The sequence below is a fragment of the Macrosteles quadrilineatus genome, unplaced genomic scaffold (genome assembly GCF_028750875.1).
Source record: "Macrosteles quadrilineatus isolate MER2022 unplaced genomic scaffold, UCM_ALF_1.0 Scaffold_4__1_contigs__length_99947679, whole genome shotgun sequence".
Lineage (NCBI taxonomy): Eukaryota > Metazoa > Arthropoda > Insecta > Hemiptera > Cicadellidae > Macrosteles > Macrosteles quadrilineatus.
Genome location: NW_026542597.1, coordinates 77486521 through 77509709, shown reverse-complemented (window position 1 = coordinate 77509709; position 23189 = coordinate 77486521). Strand labels below are relative to the sequence as shown.

At 33.8% G+C, this 23189-nt stretch overlaps 1 protein-coding gene across 10 annotated transcripts in view; it reads right to left on the bottom strand.

Moving 5' to 3' along the window:
* Positions 1-23189, bottom strand: part of LOC128993643 (zinc finger protein OZF-like) — a 107981-nt gene that overhangs the window by 72539 nt on the left and 12253 nt on the right. For all 10 annotated transcript variants that reach the window (XM_054417680.1, XM_054417676.1, XM_054417681.1 and 7 more), the window contains exon 5: positions 22346-22489. In XM_054417680.1, the coding sequence (XP_054273655.1) occupies positions 22346-22489 (144 nt within the window). The remainder of the gene's footprint in view (positions 1-22345; positions 22490-23189) is intronic.

The following is a 23189-nucleotide window of genomic DNA, read 5'->3' as shown; positions in this document are numbered from 1 at the left end:
TTTAAATGAGCACACTTTACGAAGCTCAAAAAAAGATTGTAGCCTATGATACAACTGAATGAATTTTACAAAAATTAGAAACTTATTAAACAACCCCCGTCACAGCAAACCTGGAAACTAAGTGACTTCCCATTTGCCTGCTTTCATTTTAAATTAATTAAATTTCAATAACATTAGGTTTAACGAGTACCTAGAAAACTGCTACAGGGAGGCTAATGAAGTGTATGTTGTAGTAGAATATTAATAACTTGGTATAAAATAAATAAATTTACCAAGATTGTTCAAAATATATCCATAAACAAGCAAACAAGAAGAGTTAACAATATTCTCCATAAGAATAACATGAGAATTTTAGAATGACACTTTCTTGAATTTTCTTTGTAACCAATGAGGGTACGAAAAAACTTTTAACAAATACTAAATTATTTGTTTTTTTAAGCTCTTCAAAATAATTTTGAGAGAAATAGGGAAATATTGTGTTTTGACACTCAACAATTAGAAAACCCGATTTTTACACTATAAAACCCCCACTGTTCCCGTGGTCCGATCAAGCTGTTTTGCGAACTCATTTAAATTTATTTATCCACATTTTCAAGCTGAATTTCATCAAAATGAGACAAATTAATCAAGTTATCGCCTTCAAAGACATATATATTATATATACAATATATTTATTTATTCATAAATAAAAATTTGAACGAATAGTGTTTTTGGTCTTTAGGGACATCAAAATGAAAAAGTAAATCAGTCTCGAGCCAAGGTCATACTGTGCCCCCTAGGGTAATAGCTACTTCCCTACAGGGAAATTCGCTAAAAGATAACCAAACAGCAATAGTTGACTTAAAACTGCATTGACCTTCAAGTTGGAAAAGGTAAAAATTCTAATGATAATACTGATAAAAGCCTTGTTTGAAAAACATATTATTACAATCTATTCACGGTTGACGTGAACAGCTTTGTAAGGGATGTTACATCACAATCCATGAGTTGACATATGAGTGTTCAGTTGTTTTTTCCTAGCAAAAGTCTTCTCACAGACAACACACTTGTGATTCCTGGTGATTCCATGGACAGCCATGTGTTGTTTGACATGGGTTCTTAGTTTGAATGTCTTTCCGCAAATGTTGCATTCATGAGGTCTGTTATATGCATGTGTATGCTCATGCTGCTGTAAATTACGTTCCCTTTTAAATGCTTTGCCACAAGTATGACAAATGTACGGTTTATCATCAGAATGTGTCGTGAAATGTGTTATTAATAATTGTTTTGACTTAAACATTTTCCCACATATTTCACAACCGTGATTTCTGCCTGAGTGAGAACTTCTAATATGCATTATCAAATTATGTTTAAAATTAAACACTCTGCCACAATCTGCACATTTATATTCTTCTTCTTGAGGCAAATGTTGTCTTTCGATATGATACAATAAGCACGATCTAGAACCAAAATTACAGTTACATTCTGCACATTGGTATTCCTTTTGATCATGGATCAAAGAAGTATGTCGTTTAAGACCACTTTTATTTGAAAATGACTTGTTACAAAGTTTACATTGAACACAGGGATATTCATTCAATTTATAATGGACTTTATGAATATGGCGTTTTAAAGAACGTTTGTTTACAAAACCTCTTTCGCAAATTTGACAAATGTCTGTTTTATCTGGCTTTTCAATTGAATGTACATTTGAAACATGATAGTTTAACCAAAAGACTGTGCTAAATGCTCTGGCACACGTATTACATTGGTGACTTTTCTTATTGCCATGTGATCCTTTAAGATGTGCAATCAAACTTTCCTTGTATTTGTATTTGCGGGTACAGAGTGCACATTTGAAATATTCTAGTTGGAAACCTGCATTATTTGGCATAACCTCAGAGTCAAAGGCCTTTTTACACTGAACACATTCACACAGAACACCATTCAACTGTGCTGTGCACTTTCCTCCTTCACTTTGCACCTGAAACAAACCAAAACTGATATTAAAAATTAATTGCAAACACTACTGTATGGTTTTAGGATTAAACCTAAGATATTGTAGTATTTGCACAGAGTGTCCTTGGTTATCACAAGGGGTTTGACCCTAGAATATCATAAAGCAATTCTACAACAGCTTGAACCTGGGCTTAGCTATCCTTATTGATAGTGCCTTGAAGTGATCCTTCATTTTGTTCTATTACTTCTAGTTGCGTTTAACTTTGAACCAAACACAATGGCAAGCCAGTTAAGTTGTTTGGCATCATGTTGTTTACAGAATAGCTTAACCATTTGTAATGTGTGATAATTATTTTAAGTTCATGCTTAGAACCTAAATATAAATATAGGTGGGTAAAAAAGTTAAATTGATTGAAATAAATACAGTAATTATGTTGGTTGGTATTGAACAATGATAATGTTTCAGAACCAGATGCTTTTCATATACTTCACTAGGTTTCAATACTGTAAATCTGTAGGTCTTATAACATATGCTCTTGAGGGGGCCACATCACGTTTGGCTTTACCGGTTTATAACAATTAACTGGAAATTAAACAAAAATGGGTTATATCAGATGTCATACTATAATTTGGTCCCAACTGTGGGAGACTACAATAATTACAGGGGATCTTCAAGATTTTGTTACAATCATGACGAACAATATGATGTTTTACTTTCTCCCCCTATACATAGTACCTATATAAAGAAAGTATTGTTTTTGTAAAAGTTTTCGGGTTTCAGTTATCAGTGGATATATCTGTTTTAGATCCCCCTGAACCCCAAAAATATATGATTACGATAGTGTCACGACCTTGGTTTTTAGACACACATGATGACAATATCATAAATGCACACTACACCACATAATGACTATTAAAGCTAATACTGCTTTTCTACTGGCATCCATACAAGACATGCGCTAAAATACTACAAAGGTCATAACGAGTTTTAAGGAATGAATAAATCACTAATTTTTAAAAATACCATCAACAATAATAAATTTAAAATTCCCCAGCTGCAGCAAACCTGCCGACTAAGCGAATTTCTATTTGCCTGGATTGATTTTCAATTAATCTATTAAATTAACATTTATGTTTCGAGTACCTTGGTTAGCTGCTACACGGAAACTAATAAAGTGTGTAAGTTTTTTGTTTTTTAAGATCTTTAAAAAGGTCTGGAGTAAAATTGATGTTTTATGTTTTAAGGGTTAAAAATGAGAAAAACCCATTTTTACCCCCCGTGAAACCGTTCCCATGATCCGATTATTAGCGAACTCATTCAAGTTTATCCCGCCTTACATATGTCAAAACTCATAATGATTTATATGATCATGTCTGGCAATCGTGACAACATCTGTCATGATTTACCTTGTTTACAGCAAAGGTCCATGATAATTTCTTACGACCACAGCGACTTTTCCAGCATATCAACATCATATTAGTTTCGAGATTTTTTTCACTTTGCACAACAACTCAAAAAATGAACACGGGCGCTTATTTCAAATGTCAAATTTCACGGTCCCATTACAAAACTTACATCCGATTCACAGACATTCACCCCAGTTATCAAAATTCACACATGATTCCTGGTTTTATAGGGTACAAAAATTATATTCAAGTATATAAAACATTATGTATGGTTTTAAGTACATTAAACTTGGAATTGACTTTAGGATTAAAATAAGAAATATTGAGATGACTTAGAAACCTTGTCAGTAAATTCCTAGATATCAAAATCACTGTTAACAGATTTACAATTTTTTTTGGTAAAACATTGTTTACTCTTGTAAAATTCGGAAACAATATCGTGATCAGAGACTAAACAAATCTTTTGACTCTAGCTGAAAACTATCACTGATGTATTAAACCCTTCAATTTACTGATTAAATAGGTTTGCAATATAGATATTATCTAATTGCAAGTTTAACTTTTCCTGTTTGAAACCTTTTTCCTTGGGGCTCCTACGTAATACTTGTTTATGCAGATGTATACATTTATGGCCTACTATAACCTGAATAATTTTTTGATAAAAAAAATTAGATTAAGAAAGTGAGTTTTACTTGGTTATAAAATTCACATTTGTCTTTTACTCTCTTTTTAAGCCGTGTTGCTTTTCCCAAAAGATTTAATGAATTTTAAAATCACATTCTCACAAATAAAAATAAATAATAAAAATAAATTATAATAAAATAACAGTAATAATGTAAAAATAATAACAACTCTAAATATATTTAAACTTACCCTTCTTCAAACATCAGTTAGTTTATTGTGGAAAAACATTTTCTCGAAAATTTTATATGATTCACAGTCAATACTTCACTTTCACAAGTTTTCAGTAAAACACAATACATGATTTAGGATTTAGGAGAAAATAATAATACAATTTCATGTATCCAGACGGTTTAAAGTGATTGGTCTTGTACTGTGTTTCGTTTGTTGACTTCTTCAGACTTCTTAACTTTTCATGGCCATCGAGTAACTTATTTTGCCAGTGCTGAGTATCATACATGGATCACTTATTAGTTATTCAATTGTGTTGTAAAACTAACATATAAGGACCTTAAACAACAAAATTGAAATTGGAATTAAATTTTTTCACTAGGGAGGGATAGTCATGCATTAACGAACAATAACATCTACACTATCTTAACTTTTGCTTAGGTACCTTTTGCAGGTTAAGAGCGGGAATTCCATAATCACACACAATGCTGTGCTGAATGTGCACACAACTTTTTAGAAATAAGAAAATTCTAAGATGGGTGTTAATTTATTGAACAATTTCTCAGACGTCAATTTGTTAGTATTCTTTTGCTTGTCTCGAGCCTCCTGCGCCCTGGGATCTGCAGGGCCTTTACACCATTTAGAATCTTACTTATTTCTTTATTCTTACTTATTGAAGCCAATGTCTAAAATCTGAGAATAATTAAATTTGAGCGAGACAAAATTCCCCAATAGCAGCATAGGTCAAGTTTGGCATCAAATTACAAGTATTATTTAGTTACCCACACAAACCCGAAATCAAACGGACAACCAAATCTGCCATTTTTTGCCCAGTTGTTATTTTTATCACAAATTTGCAGTATTCTCTTCTACTAATATGGACTTTCAATGTAACTTGCATATCGACCTGTGCTTACGTTTAAGATATACTTCTGACTTCTAGGGGTGCCCCACAGTATAATGAACATTACAAATCAAAGGAATCTTTGAATTCTATCTGACTTCTCGTGGGCTGTCCCTCTTACGGGATAAAACGTAGTAATAGCTTAAAAGAGTACACATTACTGGCTATAATTAATAAACATAGTTTCATTCCTTTGAATACTATAGAATACATTACACCATTCCGTGACCTTTAAATCACACCGTCGATAGCCACTATCATATTGAAGTTTGTTTCTTCACAAACCTTTATACTCTTTGTTAAAACAATCTTTGCCAGTTTGGCTGAAATGTGTTCAGCCCTAATGATGTAAAAAAAAATTGCATTTAAGTAGATCTCAAAGCACTTTGCTGTGCTCCGCTCAAAAATGATGTTCCTTATTTAGCTTAAATACTTAACATAACAATTTACTTCATTCCAAAAAAAATTTAGGTGGAGTACTATGTTTTAAATTATTTTTGAAGCTGACTCATGCCTGGCTAGTTGGAGCTTAAGATAAAAATTTCTAATTTCTAACCCATAACAAATTTCTACAGAATAGTTTTCTTACAAAAGGTTGACTACATAAAATAGGTTTAAATGAGCACACTTTACGAAGCTCAAAAAAAGATTGTAGCCTATGATACAACTGAATGAATTTTACAAAAATTAGAAACTTATTAAACAACCCCCGTCACAGCAAACCTGGAAACTAAGTGACTTCACATTTGCCTGCTTTCATTTTAAATTAATTAAATTTCAATAACATTAGGTTTAACGAGTACCTAGAAAACTGCTACAGGGAGGCTAATGAAGTGTATGTTGTAGTAGAATATTAATAACTTGGTATAAAATAAATAAATTTACCAAGATTGTTCAAAATATATCCATAAACAAGCAAACAAGAAGAGTTAACAATATTCTCCATAAGAATAACATGAGAATTTTAGAATGACACTTTCTTGAATTTTCTTTGTAACCAATGAGGGTACGAAAAAACTTTTAACAAATACTAAATTATTTGTTTTTTTAAGCTCTTCAAAATAATTTTGAGAAAAATAGGGAAATATTGTGTTTTGACACTCAACAATTAGAAAACCCGATTTTTACACTATAAAACCCCCACTGTTCCCGTGGTCCGATCAAGCTGTTTTGCGAACTCATTTAAATTTATCCACATTTTCAAGCTGAATTTCATCAAAATGAGACAAATTAATCAAGTTATCGCCTTCAAAGACATATATATTATATATACAATATATTTATTCATTCATAAATAAAAATTTGAACGAATAGTGTTTTTGGTCTTTAGGGACATCAAAATGAAAAAGTAAATCAGTCTCGAGCCAAGGTCATACTGTGCCCCCTAGGGTAATAGCTACTTCCCTACAGGGAAATTCGCTAAAAGATAACCAAACAGCAATAGTTGACTTAAAACTGCATTGACCTTCAAGTTGGAAAAGGTAAAAATTCTAATGATAATACTGATAAAAGCCTTGTTTGAAAAACATATTATTACAATCTATTCACAGTTGACGTGAACAGCTTTGTAAGGGATGTTGTTACATCACAATCCATGAGTTGACAGATGAGTGTTCAGTTGGGTTTTGCTAGCAAAAGTCTTCTCACAGACAACACACTTGTGATTCTTGATGATTCCATGGACAGCCATGTGTTGTTTGACATGGGTTCTTAGTTTGAACGTTTGACCACATATATTACAGACATGAGGTCTGTTATCTCTGTGTGTATGCTCGTGCTGCTGTAAATTATGTTTCCTTTTAAATGCTTTGCCACAAGTGTGACAGATGTACGGTTTATTATCAGAATGTGTCATGAAATGGTATATTAATCTTTGTTTTGTTTTGAACATCTTCCCACATATTTCACAACCGTGATTTCTGCCTGAGTGAGAACTTCTAATATGCATTATCAAATTATGTTTAAAATTAAACACTCTACCACAATCTGCACATTTATATTCTTCTTCTTGAGGCAAATGTTGTTTTTCGATATGATGCACCAAGTCAAATTTTATACCAAAGTCCCTGTTACATTCTCCACACTGGTATTCTCTTTGTTCATGCACCCGAGAAGTATGTCGTTTAAGACCCTCTTTATCTGAAAATGACTTGTTACAAAGGTTACATTGAACACTGGGATTTGTTTTCAATTTATAATGCACACGACGCATGTGGGCTTTTAAACTAGGTTTGTTTAATAAATCTGTTTTACAGATGGGACAAACCTCTCTTTTTTCTGGCTTGTCTATTGAATGTACATTTGAAACATGAGCATTTAACCTTAAGACACTGCTAAATGATTTGTCACATGTATTACACTGGTGCCTTTTATTATTATCATGGGAATATTTTAAGTGTTCAACTAAACCGTTCTTGTATTTGTATTTGCGGACACAGAGTGCACATTTGAAATATTCTAGTTGGAAACCTGCATTATTTGGCATAATCTCAGAGTCAAAGGCCTTTTTACACTTAACACATTCGCACAGAACACCATTCAACTGAGCTGTGCACTTTCCTTCCTCACTTTGCACCTGAAACACACCAAAACTGATATTCAAACTGAGCCTTTAATTGCAAACACTACTGTATGGTTTTAGGATCAAAAATAAGATCTTGCAGTATTTGCACAGAGTGTCTTTTGTTTTCAGAAGGGGTTCGACCCTAGAATATTATAAAGCAATTCTACAACAGTTTGAACCTGAGCTTAGCTGTCCTTGATGGTAGTGCCTTGGAGTAATTCTTCATTTATTTCAATATTTAGTGGATTTTTACTTTGAACCAAGCACCATAGCCAGCCAGATATGTTGTTCAGCAAAATATTTTAATAGAAAAATTAAATACATTGGTTATTGACAGGATTTGAACCCAGGACCTTGGAGACCGAAGTCCCACACTAACACTTGACCCAAGTATGAATGATTTTAACCTAGGTTAACTCTCATACGACAAAATAAATATCAGGGAGGGGTTTGATTTAAGTCGGTTGTTGGGTTTACCAATTTTGTTAATAATAAACTGGAAATTGAACATCAATGGATAATATTCGTTGCCATGTAATAATTTCGCCGCAACTGTGGGAGAGTATAATGATGTTTTTTTTTTTTTTTTCGATTGCAGAGGATGTTCAAGATTTGGCCATGATCAGAGTAGACGATGATGTCTTTGCATTATCACGAAACAAGGTGTTTCGTTGACCGTCTTCACAATCGGTGGGGATGCTGTCAATTTGGCCGCGATCACGGATGATTACAAAGATGCTTGAAATGTTTACATTACCATAAATGTGCATTACACCAAATATGTGATTACTACAGCTAATGCTGCTTTTCTACTGGCATCCATACAAGACATGCACTAAAACACTGCAAAAGCTCATAGGGTCATTCCATTTCAAATCATCCAATCAAAAATTAAAATGTCACCCATGACTTTAGATTTTGCTGATTTTTTTATTAGTTTATTTAACCATCGTAATAAGCTATACCAAGTTTAAAAACAATTTTCTTTAATAGTTTTTGATTTATGAACTTTTGAAATTTTACAAAATATGCTTATAACGGTGTTTCTGAGGTGAAAAGGTTCTGCGACTTTCTTATATTAAAAAAAATCCATAACTTCTACAATATTTAACATAAAGCAATAGCTTTTTCACCAAAATGTTCAGAAAAATCAGAGGATTATAGAACAAATACATTTGGTTAGTTATTTCTTCAAATTTATATGTAATACATTGCTAAATTTAAATTTTATAATTTATTTTTTTATTTACAAACAAAAAAATTTTTAAAGCAATTATTGACCAAAGGCAGCAGTAACCAAAGTGATTTTTTTTTAAATCAACACTAAAGATATAAACTTAAGTAATCTGGAATAAAATTAATGGTTTTTTACCTGCTAATATTTTTTTATTCTTAAAAGTTACAATATGGGTTATGGCGAATAAATTATGTCGACAACTTGACTTTGCTATTCAAGTTTAAAACCTCTAATAATCATCCAATTGCAAACAACATCTTTTAATAATAATGACTTCTCAATACTTAAAATTTATGCACTGAGGCTTAGATATTAAATGTGAACACATGTATTTTTAACTGTTACTGGTACTGCGTATTAGGCTGTACATAAAATTAAAGCTGAAGTAATTGATATGCCAATTATATACTTACAAAGAAATTTATTTATAACTAGCAGAGTACCCGTCCTTCGTACGGGGTTGGCATGTAAGTATAAAGTGACATTAGCGTATGGTTTGACAGCTCCATTTATGTAATGTTAAATAATGTTTACATTCAGGATAGTGACATCATTATTTTAAATATGATCCTTACCCTCTCTGTTCTAATATTCATGCAGTATTTAAATGAATGTTTGAACCAGCTGTATGGAATTGTGAAATCAAAATTTATTTGACAGTTAGTACTGCTTGTTTACATTTTTAAACTTTGTAGGTTTGTTCTTTGTTGTCATGGATACCATCAATCAAAATTTACTTTGAAATCTCTCACCTCCGATTTTTGAAAGCCCACGGGGCAGAGCCCTAGGACAATATTGAAGCGGGAATAGTTCTATATGTATCCTCGGAACTGTAGCTTCATGTGTGTGCAATTTGAGCCCAATAGGTTCAGTAGTTTTTGAGATTAGCTCATACAAACACACACACAGACACCACCTCTTCTTTATAATAGTATAGATTTATACAGGGGCTTATTGGATGTAAAAAAATTTGTGATAGTCATAAAGGTCTTAACCAGTAGAGGAGTTACCTTAGTTTTGGATATGGGTGTGTGTGAGCTTCAACATTTTCTTGCAATGCAAGTCAGCAGCTTGAATTTCCTTTTCAGGAAAATAATACCTCCTCCCTGAGCCTTTAGTTGTAGGTGGATTGACACTTGAAATTATGTTGCATAGGCCTAGAGGTGTCCAGCAGATGTCTTCTCTTGAAGGTCAGTAAAACGATATTGCTGGTCCGTGGGGATGTAGAAATTTAACTTGAATATCACACTCACTGTCATTTTTTCCCATGACCAATCCGAAAAACCAATTGTCATCATGTAAAAGGATGTATTATTTTCCTGAAAAGGAAATTCGAGCTGCTGACTTGCATTACAAGAAAATTTTGAAGCTCACACACACCCTCATCCAAAACTAAGGTAACATCTCTACTGGTAAAGACATTTATGATTATCACAAAAATGTTCTAATCCAATAAGCCCTTGTATAAATTATAAATAAATTTCTTTGTAAGTACATAATTGGCATATAATTTACTGCAGCTTTAATTTTATGTACAGCCTAATATGCGGTAACAGTTAAAAATACATGTGTTCACTTTTAATATCTAAGGGTCAGTGCATTTAAGTATTGAGAAGTCATTATTATAATTAAAAGATGTTGTTTGCAATTAGATGATTATTAGAGGTTTTAAACTTGGATAGCAAAGTCAAGTTATCAATTTCATAGGATTTATTCACCATAACCCATATTCTAACTTTCATGAATAAAAAAAAAAATTAGCAGGTGAAAAACCAATAATTTTATTCCAGATTACTTTAGTTTTTATCTTAAGGGTTAATTAAAAAAAAATACTTTGGTTAGTGCTATGCCTTTGGTCAATAATCGCTTTTAAAATTTGTTTGTTTGTAAAAATAACTCAAAATTTAAATTTATCAATGTATTACATATAAATATGAATAAATAACTAACCAAATTATTTGTTCTGTAATCCTCTGATTTCTCTGAACATTTTGGTGAAAAAAAAACTATTGCTTTATGTTTAATATCGTAGAAGTTATGGATTTTTTTATATAAGAACGTCGCTGAACCATTTCCTCTCGGAAGTGCCGTTATAAGCGTATTTTGCAAAATTTAAAAAATTCATAACACAAAACTATTAAAAATATGTTTTTTTTTCATTGGTATATCTTATTAAAATGGTCAAACAAACAAATAAAAAAATGTTCAGCCAAATCTCAGGTCATGGGTGACATGACCTGGATGAAGAGGCATGGTATGACATCATAACGAGTTTAAGGAACGCTAATTACTAATTTTTCAATCTACAACCAAAAATAATAAGCCTATATAAAATTATCAGTATTTTTACTTATGCTAAAAGGTAAGCGGGTGTTCATTTTATAAACTTATAAAAAATAACAAACCAATCAAAATTGCAACCAACACTTCACTATATAACAAATAAAAACATTGTGAACCGTACAAGTTAGGATAGTTAAAATACACTAATAAATTTGTTTAACCCATTGGCCATTATAACTACCAAAAATGTATTTTTATTTTCTACTGTTAAGTAAACAAAACTGAACAAAAAAAAACACTCCGAATTATTTTCAAAATTAAAAATAAACGCCAATTAATGAAACCATTCTTTCCTTAATTAGGTGTTATGACAGTCTATGACTTGTATATTTATGAAACTATATTACATGTAAAAAAATTAAACCTCCAAACTAATAGTACAAATATTCGACACTATAAATTAAGGCATACTAGGCAGGTTGAACGACATAAATTAAATTTTTTTTAGAAGAAATGTAGTTTCATTGGCTTAAATTCTTATTTAATTTACCTAAAGTTATAATAGAGGGAAAAAGTTTTGAAGTTTTAAAAAGAGATTGAAAAATTATCTCCTTTCATTGTCTTTGTATTCTTAGAGATTATAGAGATTATATTCTTAGAGATTATAGGCCGTGAGCTTATCATCCAGGTACAAAACTAAAAACTAGAGGTGTGCAGATATCCGAAAAATAAGGTTGGATTCGGTTCAGAAAGATACATGCCATTGCCATATATGTTATTTGCATCAAAAGGCAAACACTGAGACATGGTCTTGCCATATATGTTATTTGCATCAAAAGGCAAACACTGAGACTAGGCCTTGCCATATAAGTTATTTGCATCAAAAGACAAACACTGAGACATGGCCTTGGCATATAAGTTATTTGCATCAAAAGAGAAACACTGAGTCATTGCCTTGCCATATAAGTTATTTGTAACAAGAGACAAACACTGAGACATGGTCTTGCCATATATGTTATTTGCATCAAAAGGCAAACACTGAGACATGGCCTTGCCATATAAGTTATTTTCATCAAGAGACAAACACTGAGACATGGCCTTGCCATATAAGTTATTTGCATCAACAGACAAACACTCGGGGGAAAAATCGGTCTCTTACATGGATACAGACAGCTTTGTGTTAGGAAAAAAAATCGGGGTTGTACAGTGATACAGACAGCTTTGTGTTAGTAAACAAATCGGGGTTGTACAGTGATACAGACTCCTTCGTGTTAGTAAAAAAATCGGGGGGAAATCGGTCTCTTACATGGATACAGATTCCTTCGTGTTAGTAAAAAAATCGGGGGGAAATCGGTCTCTTACATGGATACAGACAGCTTTGTGTTAGGAAAAAAAATCGGGGTTGTACAGTGATACAGACAGCTTTGTGTTAGGAAACAAATCGGGGTTGTACAGTGATACAGACTCCTTCGTGTTAGTAAAAAAATCAGGGGGAAATCGGTCTCTTACATGGATACAGACTCCTTCGTGTTAGTAAAAAAATCGGGGGAAAATCGGTCTCTTACATGGATACAGACAGCTTTGTGTTAGGAAAAAAATCGGAAAAATTTTGAAAAAATACCTGTATAATGTTAAACGTTGAAACGCCCAATAATGTACATGTTCTACATATTAGTTATAGCAATATAATGAAATATATATGACAATAACAATGAGAATCTAAATATAAACCTTACTCAGAGAACATGGATCTACATAGTTCAAACTGTAATATGAAAAAAATCCTATAGTTAGGTTTGAAAAAGTCAACTACATTTAGTATTTTTTCATTATATTACCTGTATAATGTTAAACATTGAAACGCCCAATAATGTACATGTTCTACATACTATTTATACCTAAATAATCAAAACATGCAAGGCGTGAGTGTATCGAGTGCAAACTGTATGGTATTTGCTATTTTAAAGTGATGTGATAAAAGATAAGATAGTTTACCTTTTTTTATGTAAAGAAATCTTGGTTGTGAAGAAGAAAACTATCACAGCTTCCAAACTTTAAAAGATTCATTCTTGAGTTTTTTCATGATCTCAACACGCAGTGGGCAGATTTGTATAGTATTTAAAGAGTGGCAAATTTTACAGCACAGGACATTGTTATTTTCAGGATGAACAACAGTGTTATTGCGAAGGAACTTTCGACGGAACAAACTGACTTTGCTGCGAAAATGAAACAGCATATTTGTTAAAAACTGCTTCTAAATCACTCACAGTTATCATAAATCATACTTAATAATTGTCAAGATGTTTTTAGTTTCCTGCAGTCGACTTTTATTTAAATCCTAAATAGTAAATATAGATGTGTTGCCGCCAAGTTTTTGCCTATTTTTGTATAGTTTTCAATGATTATGATGTTGTCAAGGCCGCAGTAGATGTTGATTTAAAAGGAGACCTATTTTTTGTAAAACATTGTTTACGCTTGTGAAATCAGGCAACAATGACGTTATCAAAGACAAACGAATCTTTTGGCCCTAGCTGAAAACTATCAGTGATACAATAAGCCCTTCAATTTACTGAATAGGCCCTAATTAGGTTTGCAAAATAGATTTTATCCAGTTGCAAGTTTAACTTTTACAGTTTGAAACCTTTTTTTTTCTTGATGCTCCTATATAATAAATGTTTTTGCAGATGTAAATAAATTTATAGCCTCCTAAAACCTAAATAAATAATATTATATTATATTAAGCGAGTCGATTTTACACTGTTATAAAAATCAGACTTGTGTCGTACTCTTATTTTTTACTTGTGTGTTGCTTTCCCCCAAAGAATAAAATAAATTTAAATATCACACTCACACGACTTAAAAATCAAAATAATAAAGATAAATTATAATAAAATAACAGTAATAATATAAAAATAATAACGATTCTAAATATGTTTAAACTTACCCTTTTTCAAACATCAGTTAGTTGATTGTAGAAAACCATCTCCTGGAAGATTTGGTTTGATCCACGGTCAATACTTCACTTTCACAGGTTTTCAGCAAAAATCACAATACACGATTTAGGAGGTAATAATAATGAAATTTCATGTATCCAGACAGGTTCAAGTGATTGGCCTGTCCTGTGTTTTGTTTGTTGACGTCTTCAGACTTCTTAACTTCTCACGGCCATCGAGTAACTTATTTTGCCCGACCGCTGAGTATCGTACTTGGTTCTCTTATTAGTTATTCAATTGTGTTTTAAAGTTCCGCATGAGTACCTTTTGCAGGTAAAACCAGAATTTCCAATGCTGTGCATATGATAATTTTTAGAGAAACAAGAAAATTGCAAGATGGACGCTCAGGTTTATTCATTGAAAAACTCCCCGAACTCCAACTCGCTAGTTTTTGCTTGGCCCGAACCCTTTGCGCCATGGGGTCTTATCCGCCGCCACTGTTAATTCTAAGGATATCTAACTATTCCGCTAACGCCAGAGAGGTGGTCAGTAAGCTGTTATGTCAGGCCTCACAACTCTCCTGCATTCTGATGTGCACTCACACTTTCAGTAGAAAAAGTCCCACATATCTGATGCTATATTCACAACAGAGTAATTTTTTGGGAAAATCGGGAATTTTTCATCGTGTTAACATTGGGTTGGTAGCTCTGCGAGACTCAAGAGTCTGCCTGGGCGGGACTGTCGTTCTGTGACGTAAACATAACCTTATAAGTTGAATTCAGGCACAAAATAGCCAAGCGTGTAGTCTGTTGGTATTTATTTAACTTTTGTTTTGTTGGTTAAGAAAAAGAGTACCGCTAGTAAGTTAAGTGTGTGATGGAGAGTGATTAGGACGAAACTGGAATTAAAGGTAAAGCAACTAAGTTTCTACAATTATTTTTAGACTATACAAATGTGTTCAGTTTGTGTTTTAAGAACTAAAATTAACTTTTCAATTTGAAACTCCTTTTGATATTTTTCATTCATATTTTACACGTACAGTATATAACTCTGGTGTTTTGTTTTATGTTTCAATAATGAAAATAAAGTAAATTTCATGAAAACAAATGAGTTTTATTTTACTTACCTAGTGTGCTTACAAATTTGCTATTTTCAATAACTGTTTGCACCTTTTTGGATGATATGGAATGGAAAAAATAATATTAAAAACTTTATTTATACGTTAGTAAAAATTGTTAGAAACCAGTTTTTCAGGCTTAAATTTTCAAAAACTTAAAGACCCCAGACCCCCTGTGGATGGGGGGTTACTCCCGCATGTAATTCCTCACAGGTTTAAAGGTCTGGTTATGTGTTTCCTCTTATGAACAAGTTTGATTGACGTCACCTAAAGGCTATCTCACACTTCTTAGGATAAAGCTTTTTCTAAACAAATAACATTATTTCTTTGAAATAATTTTTAAATTAATATGTTAATTTGATTATTTTTTTACATGAAAGTAATTGATGGAAGTAGTGATTGAAGTAGATGCATAAATTGTTTTAACTACACTATGATAAAAACAGGACATAAAAACAACACAATTGAGCAAAATCAGATTAACCATGGAAACTAAAACTACGAGCCAATCTATATAGTGAGTGACCATGGCCGCATATGAGCGATTCAGTGCCTCTGGATCTCCTCTCACGAGCCTAACCCCACAAAACCAACTGTAATCAAACCCTGTACATTATTTGTCTTGCATAATTTAGCCGAGAGAAATAATACTGTTATTACCTATATCCGATAGTTAATATTTGGACCAAACTGATCGTATTTTAACCCAACTATACATCAAGGATGAGTGTAGAATGGAGTGAGAAGCATTGTGTTGTGTTGTTGCTGACTAAGACCAGCTGTTTTTTCGACAGGAACATTTATCCAAAGTAGGGATGTTTATATTTATTTTAAAATTTGGTTGTCAGTTTACCGAGAATTCATGGACAAAGTCGGTTTTGGTTTATCAGTTGCTATGCAATAATTTCACTGTAATCACAGAGGAGGTTCAAAATGTTGCTGCAATCGCGGGATGTTATTACGATGTCTTCACAACCGGGGTGGATCTTAATGATTTTGCCACAATCAGGAGATATGATCATGACGTCTTCCCCATCGCAGGAGATGTATAATGATCTTGCCACTCTCACAGGAGACAATAATGACGATTGCCGTGATCACAAATTTAAGTCCTGATAATATTATAAATGCACACTACACCAAATTTATACTGAGGCTACTACTATTTTTCTACCGTACTGTAAACTATCAATGCAAGACAAAAGTTAAAACTCTACGACTACACAGTAATAGTAAGTGTTGGGAATGACAACTGATTTCCTTTAACTGATTTGTCCTTTAAACAACTGATTTCTACAGTTGTATAAAGGATTAGTGAATACATTTTCTATTAGTTACAAGTGAATATAAAGGTTTGCCTGCAACAATCCCTATAAGAACAAAAAACCTACCACCAACAACAAGAATTCTTTTTACAAGGAAAACTATTAGTGAAATTTAGTATTAGAGGATGGTAATTTTACAAAATAAATCTTTTAAAAACCAAAGACCGACAACTGATGAAACAAAAACCAAACCGATAAAAACTGCAACAGACACATCACAAAAGCACAATGATCAAGGACAGCTGGATTTAGTTTCAAGCGATCAAAAAGCTACAGACTTCTCTCAAGAGCTGGTGGCTTTTTCATAACCAAGCAAGCATTCATAGGCCTAACTTAACAATTGTTTACCCACTGGCATACTTGGATCAAACATTTTCGTCCCGCCGCTAGTGCGCTCTAGCATTCCTAGACGGAACTATTCCGTACAGGGACATTGCCAATAGTCCGACATTATTCACAGGGATTACAGCACTTGTCAGGTCAATACTTTTTTATGTCAATCTGCAATAGTTTTTTAAAGTAATTTTAGTTTCTTTAGTTGCCTAACCTGATTTGTGGAAAACGAAAATATTAGTTAACTAGGTATGCGGACTCAGCTCCGCCAATCAAGCGCAGCGAACAAAGATGTAAACAAATCATATTACAGTATTTCAAGTTATATATTTTTAACTATTATTGATAATGACATAACAAGTTAATTGAACTTTTAATGATAAATACGATACTTTATCATATGAGAATCTAAATTATTTCAAACCTCACAATACAAGCAATCGTCTGCCCTCTTTCCATCTTCATTTTCTTTATTGTCTACATACAATTTCTTGATTATGCTTGTAACTATTCCTATTGAAAATGTCTCAATCAGCAAGCAATTGATATTTCCTACTCTTGGTAACGCTACAAAATAAGTCAAGCCAAGAGAAAAATCTGAATTCTCAGGTCAACCACAGCACAATCTTAAGTGCATACTTGGCTTTCAAACGAAAATCCATTTTTCATCCCCACCACCACTTCTTTTAATCTCCTATTTATTCTTCTTTGATTTGTCATTTAATATTCACCTTCATATGTACAAGTAAAATTAATTGGTAAAACCACATGTTTCTTATAGCCTATTTAGACAAACATTATATTTATAATATACCATAGATAAATGATACTCCCTTAGTAGATTTGTCATCATAGAGGTTATGTTTTGTTTACAATTTGTTTCTTGTTATTTCAGTTATTTAAAACCTCATTTAACCAAATAAAACGATTTAATCATAAACAATAACTGGTTTCCTACTTATATAACCAAATAGTAAAGCACAAATCATGAAAATAACACTAAAATAATAGAAACAAAATGTTGTCTACCCCAGCGATCAGTGTGGACGTACATGAACTAGACACAAAAAACAAGCTTCAAAATTTACAATGGGATGAGGAGTCTACTTGTGTTGCTTAGTCTATGAATATACTCATTAGTTAAAACAGCTGGTTTACATGGTTCAGGGTGTCTAGTTTATTTCCATTATAAAATTCAAGACTAATTCCAGACTTTTCAAGACTAATTCCAGATTTTTCAAGACTAGTTTTTTCAACAATTAGTGCGTGTTGATACCAAAATGTATCGATTCTCGATTCTTGATACTGATACCAATTTTTATAGCTTAACCAAATTTTCTGAATAATACTACACCACCCCTGTCTTTGTCATAAAGTAGTATTATGATAATGTGGTGTTTTCAAGTAAATAAATAATGCAGCAATAAAAAATTCTAACTAGCAAATTTGTTTTTTTTTTTTCATGAAATCTTCCATGTACCGTACGTTTAGACATCATCATTGACTGCAGCGGTTACAGCAACGTGATCGTCGTCGTCCGCGATCGCGGCAAAATCATGATCATTTCTCGCGGCCGTGTAGACATCATCGTCGTCTCCCACGGTCACGGAAACGTCATCGTCGTCTCCCGCGGTCACGGAAACGTCATCGTCATCTCCCGCGGTCACGGAAACGTCATCGTCGTCGTCCGCGATCGCGACAAACTCATGAACATTTCCCGCGGCCGAGCATATATCATAGTCGTCTCCCGCGGTCACGGAATCGTCATCGTCGTCTCCCGCGGTCACGGAAACGCCATCGTTATCTCCCGCGGTCACGGAAACGTCATCGTCATCTCCCGCGATCGCGACAAAATCATGAACATTTCCCGCGGCCGAGCAGATATCATCGTTGTCTACCGCGGTCACGGAATCGTCATCGTCGTCTCCCGCGGTCACGGAAACGTCATCGTTATCTCCGGCGGTCACGGAAACGTCATCGTCATCTCTCGCGATCGCGACAAACTCATGAACATTTCCCGCGGCCGAGCAGATATCATCGTCGTCTCCTGCGGTCACGGAATCGTCATCGTCGTCTCCCGCGGTCACGGAAACGTCATCGTTATCTCCCGCGGTCACGGAAACGTCATTGTCATCTCCCGCGGTCACGGAAACGTCATCGTCGTCGTCCGCGATCGCGACAAACTCATGAACATTTTCCGCGGCCGAGCAGATATCATCGTCGTCTCCTGCGGTCACGGAATCGTCATCGTCGTCTCCCGCGGTCACGGAAACGTCATCGTTATCTCCCGCGGTCACGGAAACGTCATTGTCATCTCCCGCGGTCACGGAAACGTCATCGTCGTCGTCCGCGATCGCGACAAACTCATGAACATTTTCCGCGGCCGAGCAGATATCATCGTCGTCTCCAGCGGTCACGGAAACGTCATCGTCGTCTCCCGCGGTCACGGAAACGTCATCGTCATCTCCCGCGGTCACGGAAACGTCATCGTCGTCGTCAACTATTGCGACAAAATTGTGAACATTTCCCGAGGCCGTGTAGACATCATCATTGGCTTTTGCAGTCACGTAAACGCAAGACGACGATCGCGGCAAAATCACGAAAATTCCCGACTTTGAAATCAAATTTAAGACTAAATCCCGACTTTCAAGACCATTTTGAAATTCAAGACTAATTCCCGACTACTAGACACCCTGGTTCGTTTCAACTCCAATATATACCGGATGAAAGCAATTTTGTTACTAACAAAGAGATTTTGTCAATTTAGTTTACATTGACACACTCAACCGTTTTCGAATTATCAAGCATCAGAACTGGCTTCCAATTTTAAAATAAGAAGATAAATCTACGTGCACTAATCGCAATAATAAATCTTCTACTTTTAATACCGCCGATTTAAATAAATATTTATTTTATTTTTGCTAGTTTCAGCTAATTAAAATTATTATTTTTTAGATTTTAATTTATATTACATAAAGAAAATCGGTAAACTGTTGTTTATATTTGAACATTGGTAGTTTGCAAATGCACTTTGATACATTCTGTGTATTCTTTGGTCTTTGTTCAAATTTGTTCAATTATACTGTACTTAGGTCGTATATAGGCTTAAACATGTGCTATGATTTTTTGTTTACAGTTAAGTTGTTATAAGTAGTTGGTACCCATCATTACTACCCATAAGCCTAATTAAATTTTAAAATGTTATATTTAGCTTTAGTTTGTAGGCGCCTGCAGGCATTTTTAAAATTAGGATTTGTTTCAAAATAACATTCTTACTGCTTGTTAAAAAAAAATGGTAAGCTTGGCTTTGTTATGTTCAGCGGTTATTGGATGCCTTTACATAAGGCATATGAACCGGTGCAAAATCAAGCTCGGGGAAAATTTTACGATCAGAATCGTACACCGTGACTGTGAAATTTGCGCTATGCCCTTAAATTCATGCATTTGCTGCGATTGGGTTTGCGGAAGACTATGATGATGTTTCTGTGACAGTGGGAGACAACGATAATGCCTACAAACCGTGAGAGATGCTCAGGATTTTGCCACAATCGCCGATGACAATTATTAAGTTTCCGTGACCTTGAGAGCCGACGCTAATTTATACAAATCGCAGGAGATATTAAGGATTTTGCCATGATGGAGGATGACGATGATATTGTTTCAGTGATGCAGGAGATTAACACAATGACCACATGACCGCGGAGGATTTTCAGGATTCTGACGCGACCGCGGATGACAATGATAACTTTATGTTAGATTTTAGGATTATGCTCCCCGTAATAATGTTTCTGAGAACGATGGAGATACTCAGGATTTAGCCCCTATCGTGTGAGACTTTTTGTGGCATTAGGTGAGGATGATTCACTCATATTTGGGTTTAAATACGCCTATAGTGGCGTCCCCAACATAAATAATTGATTGATTGATTGATGATAATGAAAATTACCACGATATCAAGGATTATTATTTTTGCAACACTAGCTCACTGAACGTTGGAACAATTATGAATATACAAATGTGATATGAGAACAAACTTAAGCTGTAGGTCTTGAATTGGTTATAGTTTACAGCTTAACATTCACGCCGGTGCCATAAAAACCCTTTAAAATCCAGGAAAAACCTTGGCATTATACTTTTCAAAAATAGTACAGTATACAACCTGTAACCTTTGTTTATATCACCACAATGATCTGGTCATTACCTTAAGTATTTAATAAACTAATATTGTATCTTATTGGCATATTAGTTTTGGTGGCCCTATTTTGCGATCAGCCATATAGAAACTCAAATAATTAAGAGTGTTTTACTTCCAAAAAGTACATTACAATGCTAGAAAACTACCTTTTTGAATTAGAACTTACAACATTTTCTGGAAGAGCCTCCTCAGCATCCCCCCCCCCCCCCCAATGGTCTCACTGGATCTGGCCCTCATAAATTTTACTAATTTTCCTATACTTCACTACCTTACAACTCTTGTCTAGTTGTACATCCGCTGCCCAGAAGTTATATTAGTTGTTGTTGTAAGTCAATAAAAGTGCAACAAAACAGAAATTTCTGTAATCAAGTAGTGCAATTTTGGCATGCCAATGGGTTAATAATAAATGGTTAATCTACTTAAGAATAATATCTATGATGAATTGGTTTAAAAAACTGCATTAGTTTGAATTCACAACACATACACAAGTCAGGCACGGTCAATGGGTAACACCAAGATACAACAAAAGATGAAAAAATAAAGAAAATATATTTGCCAAAAGCAGAATTAGTTGGTATCCCTCGCTACTTGTACCCAAAATAATAACACAATACTAATGTCTGTAAGGATTGCTTGCATTTTGCATCCCTGTTATGCTGACGTTGACATTTATGAACCCACAACGATTACATAATTACATAAATGGGGCTAGTAAATTAAAATATGCACAAAAAAATTTGCATGCAGGCCTGTGGTGAATACAGTTAGTTGTGGTACTAACTGTATTCGCTACGTACCACATATTGTAGTTTGACCCCCTCTACAATGTAAAATGAAATGAGTTCTGATGAAATGTGAAATTTATTCAAAACCAGACCAGTTTTCCTGCCACGAATTACAGCTTTATTTTTAATTTAAATTTTTCTGCTGATCTAAAAAAAAATTATCTGAAGAGGGTTGAGTCCAGAAATAATTACAAACTACCGTAATTGAAATGTACTAGGTATATAAACGGTTTTAAACAACCTATGACCAACTAACTTTTTTTAACTTAATTAATGTCTTAAGTTGTAAAATATTTCTGAAAAATTGTTAAATTATTTTCCAGACCACAAATGTCAATTCCCAACCCCAACAAGTTTTCAACAACAATCAGGAATATTCCGTTATCAACCCCTGAAACTGTTTTTCCATAAAGACTCTAAGAATAAATTGTAAACAGTTTAGGAGATAATGACAACTTAACATAATATCTTACCTCTTCTGAGTCTGAATCTGAAGATAGTGTTTGGATCTCATTTGATGTGGCTGCTACTACTGTCGAGGTCTTACTTGTGGTATTTCTTCTTTTTCTCTTTGGAGAATGACTCTCGCTACTGTCACTTTCAGATTCAACAGTCTCCTGGAAAAATTATATTTTTGAGTTTAAATAACAGGTGAAATGCGTAAAGTGTGCTACACTGGATTTTTCAAAAATTTTTGCCAATAAAGTAGAATTTCATTTAATTTTATTTTACGGTTACCAATCGGCCAAACACAGGCTTGATCATTTTAAATGTTACAGTTTAAATAATTGACCTGAGGTAAATAAATAGCCTATCATGATTGCACAATATTAATTACCATGCAATGGGCTATATATAGGCATATATATTTCATACTATTCACTGAGGTGTCTGTATCTCCTATCGCAGCGGATAATCGAGGTTCTACCAAGGATTACTCAGCTATAAAAAAAAGTCACATATAAAAAGTGGCGAAAAATCTTAGTAAAGGTAAATTATATATATCTATAACTTTTTTTTAAGTTGAAAGATATCTTGGATTTGTACGTTTTAATATCTTAACAGATCCCCCTTTTGACTCAGTTGCCCATTTGGTTGGGTTTCTGACTCTTAGAGAGGGGGGGGGGTTATAACCCACCTCGGAAGACGTCGAGTATCACTGAATAATGTGTTAAAATGACTTTTATGTCCGGAAGCTTTGTACCAAGTTCTAGCTCTTTATTTCTGTTAAAAATTAGCTGTCTCACAACTTTTTCCAACCCTGTAACTAACTACCCATTCAAATAGAGTACAATAAACAAAAACATTTTTGGTAGA